The sequence below is a fragment of the Cuculus canorus genome, chromosome 7, assembly GCF_017976375.1.
Source record: "Cuculus canorus isolate bCucCan1 chromosome 7, bCucCan1.pri, whole genome shotgun sequence".
NCBI classification, from domain to species: domain Eukaryota; kingdom Metazoa; phylum Chordata; class Aves; order Cuculiformes; family Cuculidae; genus Cuculus; species Cuculus canorus.
The window spans coordinates 4,057,727-4,066,489 of record NC_071407.1 but is presented as its reverse complement, the minus strand read 5'-3'; the positions used below and the strand labels follow the sequence as shown (position 1 = coordinate 4,066,489).

At 40.9% G+C, this 8,763-nt stretch overlaps 1 protein-coding gene across 1 annotated transcript in view; it reads right to left on the bottom strand.

Moving 5' to 3' along the window:
* Window positions 1–507: 507 nt before the first annotated feature.
* GFRA1 (GDNF family receptor alpha 1) overlaps window positions 508–8,763 on the bottom strand; it is a 168,996-nt gene continuing 160,740 nt past the window's right edge. The window contains exon 9 of the mRNA XM_054070988.1: window positions 508–1,930. Coding sequence (XP_053926963.1) covers window positions 1,919–1,930 — 12 coding nt within the window. The 3' untranslated portion in view covers window positions 508–1,918. The remainder of the gene's footprint in view (window positions 1,931–8,763) is intronic.

Sequence of the window (8,763 nt, the reverse complement as noted above, 5' to 3'; positions counted from 1 at the left end):
AAGGAAGTAATTTTGCAAGGAGAATATTGCTAAATTTAACCTTCCCAATAGAAATTGTAGTGATAAGCCCATTAACAACCTTCTGTTTCTGCTTCTCTTTGCAATATTTTTCTCTTCCTTAGTTGCAAAGTTTAAGAAAGCATTTACTCTCTCACAAATTATATAGAGTTTTATGTCTATTTGTTTACTTACTTCCATTAGCAAGGGTAGAAAGAATTTTTAGTTAGTAAACATACCATTAGTCCTGGGCTTCTGGGCTTGATTTGACTATTGTCATTAGAGTCACTTCCAGAATCTACTTGAAAATTTTATCCATGCTTTTCTTGTGTACAAAAAAAATGGTGAATGTGCCTAACATGATGCTACATTCTCACAAGTGGAACATGCAGCCTTAAAATGACTGAATCAAAGCCCAGGAGAAAGTACAGGCTGAACAGAGCAGAACAATGCTGGATTCTCTGAACTGACTGATAATAAGAGGTGCCTAGAAGAAGACCTAGCTTTGAATTCCCAGCCTCTAAAGATCTGAAGCATAGGAGATTTCTCAAACCTGAACCATAATCATATTCACTCTGGAGTTTTCTTACTGATTCTTCTCCTCTCTTTGCGCCGATGACTTCATTTGTCCCACAGGTCTTTGCCAATGCATTTCCGTATCGTGCCTGTACTCCTTTCATCTTGCCTCATTTCCCGAGAGAGCTAAACTACTTGGAATTCTTTTCTTTGTCCAAATTGAGAGTTCAAAGGATGGATTTTTAATTAACTATTCCTGATGAGTGGCTTCATTAAGTGAACAAAAGGGAAATTGTTCTAATAACCTTCTGTGTTGCAGAGGAGAGGGACAGTGAATTTGAGATCTTGTGAATGAAAGGGCAGCTTCCCACAGTATTGAGAACTTCCCAGAACTCTAATATTGTTTACAGCAGAGTGACATGGATGGTTTGGGCATGCTGCTACACCTCTGCTTTGTTGAAAACAAGATGAGGTGCACTAGTAAAGACAGTGGCCTTTGTTGTTCACAGGGAGGATTGTCCCAGTGTGGTCACAATGGTTCACTAGAAAAAGGAGAATTTCTCCACAAAGAAACATCACAGACGTAGACTCAAAATCTTAGTTCATCTCAAGTCTCTGGGGTCATTAAGAGAATGTTTGTACAAGGAAACACAGTATTTTCACGCACTATAACTATTTTGGGAAACCGTGCATGTTAAAGAGCATCCAGCACAGGTCCTTCCAAGGCAATTGGAATACACTGATTTGAACTGCACTGATAAAAAGAATGGGGCTTCCTAAGGTGTCTTGAAAAAAAAACTCAAACATATAGGATTGTGAAGATTTTCAAATTACTATCAAGATAGACAGGGCCAGATTTTTTCTACTATATTTAGAGATATGACACCTCCGTCCCTGGAGGTTTTCAAGGCCAGGCTGGATGGGGCGTGGAGCAACCTGATCCAGTGGAAGGTGTCCTTACCCATGGCAGGGGGTTGGAACTGGATGGACTTTAAGGTCCCCTTTGACCCAAACCATTCTTTGTTTGTGTGATTCTATGACTCTGAGTAGCTGAGGAGAGTCTATAGTATATAAAGCTTAAAAGAAAGGGTAATACCTATTCACTAACAGCCACCGAGTCAGAATCCAGAATGCCTGATAACTTCTCCGAGAAGTCAAAAAAGGGCTGCTAGTAATGGAATTTTTGTGAGTTAACCTTTTATCTTGTCCTTTTCAAAATGCTGTCATGTAACATGAGTTATATGCTACCAGATAATTTTCCTAAAGTGGTTACAGTACGCTCCAATGACAGTTACACACTTTGTCTGGACTATCATTTTAGAATATTCTTTAACTGCGTCGCCTGTAGGATGTAGCTGCTCAGGGAATCTTCCAGAGACACAATTCACTGCAGACAATCCATCTTTTATGTGTATTCCTGCAAAAGGAAATAAAATAAATTAAGAACAGAGGTATCAGTCATTTCTGAACGTATCCGAATTCCTTTGGGAGGGAGTGGCTGTGGTCTTGCTGTAGCTTGTACAACACCTACAACACTGATTAACGCTTATACACGTGTTCTCCCCAATTTCAATGAAAACTTTATGTGATTTTCGTGTATTTTGTAACACTTGGATGAGGAACTCACTGGGAGTTACCAGCTACAAGGAAACAACAGCTAGCTCAAATGGCATTGCTTTCCAAACCAGCTTTAGCACAGGAACGCAACGTGATTGAGCCTGATTTTGGCTGCAGCCTCATGGTTTGGAGTCCTCTGAAGGACACGGTTTGAATTTAAACTTCTTTGGGCCGAGCAGGACCTAGTCTCTGGATTTCTCACACCTTGCAGAGGCTTTTAAGAAACAGATTAGCAGTAGCAGGCAGCACCAGCTCAGCACCTGTTCCAGCAGCATTTCGCATTGAGATCCAGATGCCAGAGGTCTGAGGTGTTTGTTTCCATGTGTCCCTGAGGAGTGATAGTGCTTTAGCTGGGAGACCGTCACCTTCCTGCTCCATCCAGGGAGCTCCCAGCTCACAAATGTGTTTAATGAACTCTGGAGTCCAGCATGAAGGTTCTGACTGAATTAAGTCGTTGTTGGGACTAAGCAGTGTAGAGAACACATATCGTACATCACCTTCTGAGAGGCCGGCTCCTAACTTCAATTTAGTTCCTATTTAGACTGTTTGAATCTTTATGTCCTCATCCATAAAATGGATTTAACAGCATTTGCCTGCCTCTCAAGGCAGCTGAATAAGTGTATAAAGGTGGTGTGCTTTAGCATGAATGAGATCTGTATACAGAATACTGTAAATGAGTACCTGCTAGATTAAAAAGCCAGGGGTCTTTCCTTATTTTTCTGAATATAACTGAATCTCTAAGATGGCTCTGGAGGGGGTATCCATCCCAGAGGAAACCTTTGTATTCTGCGGAGGAAACGGTGTGGCTAGAACAAATCAAATGTAGAGGTATATGCATAAATACAGATACAGCACTCCACAATTTTCAAGCTGGGGAACCCTTTTCGTTCCTTCCAGCAGGAAGACTCAAATAGGAGCATCTGAAGTAGGGAGAGAGCTGATGCCTAAGGTCACTGTCTTTGGGCTCTGAACCCCAAAAGCGATGGAAAAACTCCCAGTACTTTCAGCCCTCCCTTTTGTCACGGACACAGAGGGTCAGAAGATCAGAGAAGAAAAACAATAGTCATAGTTTGTGCTATGACTATTATTAATATAATATTAATTTTATTAACATTTTAATTATTATATTAATTTTATTAATATAATATTTAATAATATTTAAAATATTACTTTTTAATCCACATCTACTGATTATTATGATACGCACTTACAGACTTTGACTACTGTGAAATATGGCCACATCTAGTCTTTATAACTATAGAGTAATAACCCTGAAGAGAAGGACTTGAAGGGTGCTGATGGATGAGAAGATCATCATGAGTTGGCAATGTGAGCCTGCAGCCCAGAAAGCCAACCGTGTCCTGGGGTGCATAAAATAAGTGTGACCAGGAGGGTGAGGGAGGGGATTCTACCACTCTGCTCTGCTCTGTTAAGACCCCATCTGGAGCCCTGTGTCCAGCTCTGGGATGCTCAGCACAGGAAGGACACAGCTGTTAGAGCGAGTCCAGAGGAGGCACGTGAAGACGGTCAGGGAGCTGGAGCACCTCCTCTATGAGGACGGGCTGGAAGAGTAGGGCTTGTCCAGTCTAGAGAAGAGAAGGTTCCAGGGAGACTTTATAGCATCATTCCAGTACTGCAAGGGGCTCCAGGAAAGCTGGAAGAGGGGCTCTTTGTGCAGGGACAGGATGAGAGTGGAACACTTTTAAGCTGAAAGAAGGGAGGTTTAGATGAGGTCTTGATAAGAAATGTTTTACAGTGAGGGTGTTGAGGCCCTGGCCCAGGCTGCCCAGAGCAGTGGTGGCTGTCCCATCCCTGGAGGGGTTCCAGGCCAGGTTGGATGGGGCTTGGAGCCCCTGATCCAGTGGGAGGTGTCCCTGCCCATGGCAGGAGGGTTGGATCTGGATGATCTTTAAGGTCCTTTCCAATCCAAACCATTCTATGATTCTATGATTTTGATTGTAGAGAAGATGGAAAAAACACGACTTTGGATGGTATAGGTAAGAGCAGACTGCACCTGCTTTCCCAGAGGTACAGAGGGGCTACTCCTCTCACGCCTGCTTTGCCTTTTTGCCCTTTACATACATGCGTATCCCTTCCTGTACTTGTGCCCATTACTAATGGTTGATGCAATAAAATGTTAATTTGTGTCAGGATCAGGAAGCGATAACTCTGAGCTAGAGAGGAATATCATGGCATAAAAATGTCTTGAACTTTAAATCGCTACTCGGGGCTTATATCCAACGGACTTTCTTGCTTCTAATTTGAAACTGAACAATATGCTCTCTTCTTTTCTTAGTTTTCTTTCCCAGATGTTTAAGTATGATCTTTTGAAGCATCCTCTGTTGTTTATTACAAAACCAGCTGCAGAGCAGTAAGATGTACAAGGCAAAATGAACAGAGGCTGCCATTCTTTCTGATTTGTCTCTTCCTGTAGGGTTTCTGAGGTTTCCTTGCAGCGATACCAATCATGTGTGATTACAGTGACTATGTTTATGTCTGTATGCTTAGTACCAATTTCCAGGCTGAAGCCTATGATTTTATTGTGTATTATTTATAAAGTTCCTGCTAGGCCTAATCCTTGCCTCACAAGAAATCACAGTTGAATATTTGAACTGAACATGTCTCATTCCACTTAATAACCCACTTTATCAGAGCACTGTCCACAATAATGCTAAACCACTCTCAACTTCAGGGCGAGTTTTATCGGTTCCATTACTTTATAATAAGTTGGGCCTTCCTTGTTGGTAAATATTTTCCTAACACTGTGTGCCGCCTGACAAGAGGTTCAGGGTTTCTTGCACACAGTTGAATGTTATTTCATCGCTGGCTTTTTACTCCTGAAACTTTGGACTGTTCTCCGTGGTTCGAGTCAGCAATTGGATCATATTTATTTAGGTCTGGCCGTGCAAATGTTTTGATTTGTAGCCTGTTATTGTTTTGTGCTTTGTATTTATGTGGCTCTAATGGACAGAAAGTGTTTCAAAACTGAAGGGGAATCAAAATTTAGAGCTTTTTCTCTGAGCAAGTGTAGGGAATATTATCAACTTGAAATCTGGTTTGAAATGTGTATTTACTGCATGTATACCATTATTTTAAACTCAGAGGTACTGTGCCATCCAGTAATGGAGTACAGAGCATGAAAAGAGTAGACAGAAACTAGAGTGCAGAGAGGAAACAATGAAGTTGGCAACACGCACCCTTGTCAAATGTGAGGAAAGAGCTTTGAAACGAGGTCTGACTTTGCCTTAGCATCCCTTGCTTGGTCGAACAATCTCACCCTCTAGCCAGGCGTCACCATATGGCCAGTGACTACTTTCCATTAAAGGTCTGTCGTGTTGCTCAGCTCCTTTTACATACAGCCAAAAACCTTCAAGAGGTTTTTTGTACTCCCTCTTTAAAAGATGTGTGTGCCCAGACTCCTCCCATCCTTAGGGCTCTAAGTTTCCAAGCCCAGTTTCAGTGCTTTGAACCCCTGTTCAGCCACTGCCAACTTGAAAACTGGATCGAGCCTGCGTTTTCAAGCAATCCCTGGGGACTTTCGGATGGTTTGTGAACAAGGTCATGGCTCAGCTCTTGACAGTGCTGAAAATGGCATTGTGGAGCCCCACATGTTGCCGCACCTGCTTTGGCTGCCCACTTACCCAACAGACATTTTCAGAGCATGCCTAGACAAATAGGAACGTTGTGTCATGCACCTCGACTATCGAGCAAGGTAACTGCTGTGCTGTAACAGCATCTCTCATACTTATTAAGGAGTGCTGGCATTCTTAATAAACGAGGGAAAGATGCAAATGATCCAATCACTCAGTCATTCTTGAGACTGCTTAATCTTTATACAAGAAATTTGATTATCGGAATTGCTATGTGTTTTAAGTTAACTGGGTGTGTTCATGTACATGACTGGACTTTCCTAGTAATCCTATACAGTGTATATATCCAAGGCATCATTCCTTGCAAATCCCCACAAAGTGATCACTGGCCTTTCTGCATATTCAGGAATTGACACTTTCAGGTGCAATTAAAGTAAAATTACTTTCGGTAGATACTTGGCTATGATGACTTTTGCTGGTCATAATTCTCCCTACACTTTTTTGTTTCTTTAAATTAAAATTATATTTCTCTTGTGCCCTGGAATCTCAAGCTCATTTTGGACTCAAACTATCCTCAGAGAGTTATAAAACTTCGGTGATATAACTGTGCATTACCTAGTAATGAACATTCTGAGAACCAGGCCAGGAAGATTAAGACGAGATATGAATTAAAGTTTTAATAATCTTCCTCAGATTAATCCAAGTCATACAGGCAGAGATGCCAGTAACTGCTGGTGAGCCATGGAGCACCTCCAGTACAGACTGATATTGATTTAAAACTCTCCAAGGAGATGATACTGATGTCTACAAGGACAGATAGTCACTCAGATACCAACAAAGGTCTGACCTTATCCCAGAAATATGAGCAACTGTGTACTTTGGACAGAATGACTATTTACAATGCCACAGCTTTTGCTGAAGATGTGGGTAGCCGATTAGTTTAGTTTTACTTCTATTTAATCCTGGGCTATGTCAGATATTCTTTTCTACCAACACAGGGTGTTCACCAGTTTTATAATGGAAATCAAGAATCTGTTGAGTTTCTGGTAGACTAATACTTGATTTGAACCGAAATACAGCTGTGAATCATGTCACTTTGTTCTACAGTGATATGGCAAAATACTTTTTGGAGCAGTATCTCTGACTGTGCCACGCTGGTGTTATCCTTCTCTGGTACAGGAGTCGACCAATATGAGACATATTGCAGACCAACACAATGCCAGCCTTCCCGCACATGCACATAATGCTCTTACTCCAGATCTGCTGTGATTGCTCTGTAGTTGAAATAACCAGAAGAACAGTGTCTTCTTCTTGCATTTTAGTATACAAAGAAACTTCAAAGGCAATGCAAGGACTCTGTTCCAATATCTCCAAGTGGCAACCCCAAACAATGCAGAACTAAATATTAGAGAAATAGCTTTACACTTTATTGACTAAGAGGCTATCTTCTGGCAGTATGTAAGGTTTAGGACTTCCTTGAATTATTCTTTGAATACAGCCTTTCTCTGGGGAAAACACCTTATCTGATTTTAAGTTTTGTTCAACAGTGGAGAATGCAGTACAAATCTTGTTTACGTGTTCCTATGTTCACTTACCTTCCCTGCTAAAAACGTGACGCTTTTCTATTCTGAACTGGTCTAGGTTTAACATCCACCCCATCAGCCTTGTTAAGGGTTTGTCTATGGGATCAAAACTTTCTATTTATTTCCTAATTTCTGTTCCATGTTATGTATCTACAGTCAGTGTTCGAGACAGTACATAGTGGTTTTGTGATGAGATTGCACTGCTAGAGATGTACGATTAGTCATGCTTTTCACAGAGTCTTAGAATCACCCTTTTGGCTCTTCTTGGAACTATTTCAATTTTTCAGTGCCAGTTTGATGAGATGTACAGAAAAAAAAGGACAATATTGACCCAGATGGCATCCGAGCCAGGGCTTTCAAAACAGACAACGCAACTTCCATTCCATGCACATCGCTATCAGTACAACAACAAGCACTGAAAAGGATTTAATCTTACATTTTAAAGGACTTCACTGCTGTGAGATGGGTGCAATGTCACAGAAATAGCACCCAACGAAAGCAGTGAGACTCAGTTGACTCTATTCCTCCATTTGAGTGGTCCAGAAAATTTGGCTTCAGTGTGAAAGGGAGTACATCTGCCATGGCTTTAGCAGGTACAGGCGTCTTCAGCAAATTTTAGTGGTGTCAGTAAACCAGAAGATTAGGAACAAGGGGCAGCTAGTTGAAAAACTCTTGTCACTGCAACCTCCTACGTTTTCTTTAATATACCCTCTTGATATGTTCAGTGTTCAGCGTTACCTTCCAATTCGTCAGCCACTGTTAGTCCAGCTCCTGGCTGATGAGTGTTTCAAAAAGTCAGTTAACCAATAAAAACCTCAGCCAAGCTCCAAATGAGCATCTGGCATTGGTTGTTTAGATGTTTCTGTGAGTAATAGCAAGCTACAGGAAAGCCAAGCCAGTATTCAGACATTACTTCTTGGCAATGGGATTTGCTGTGTTATTTCTCTTCTCTATTAATGGAAAGGGTCTGGCTTTTGTTTTTTAACCTTGTTGTTTCAATGCCAGAACAGTAGAAATATAACACAAGTTAAAACAATAGCTCTTAAAAGATGTGATGTTTTCTTTCATCTCCTGTTTAGTAAGCAGCCTTGGTAGTGCCATTTCATATAAAGAACTGCAAAAGTCACAAGGTCCAGAAATACAATAATTCCAGCAATGACAAAAAAAAAATGAGCTCCTTTGTCTTTTTATTGACTATAAATGTGGTGGAAAAGGCCATTCCACAGCCTCAGCCATAACTAGTTAATTATTTTCTGTTGTTTTTGTAGATGTTTCTAACCAACATTAAGCAAAATGTACATTGTGGAACAAACCATCCATACAGTATATGCTATAATTACTGTTTAGCAATTTCACACTAGGAAAAATTTATTAAAACTTCACGACTCATTAATAGTAAGTGATCATAATCGCTTAATAGAAAAGGAAACTAAGCTAATGATAGAAGTGCTGATTAATGG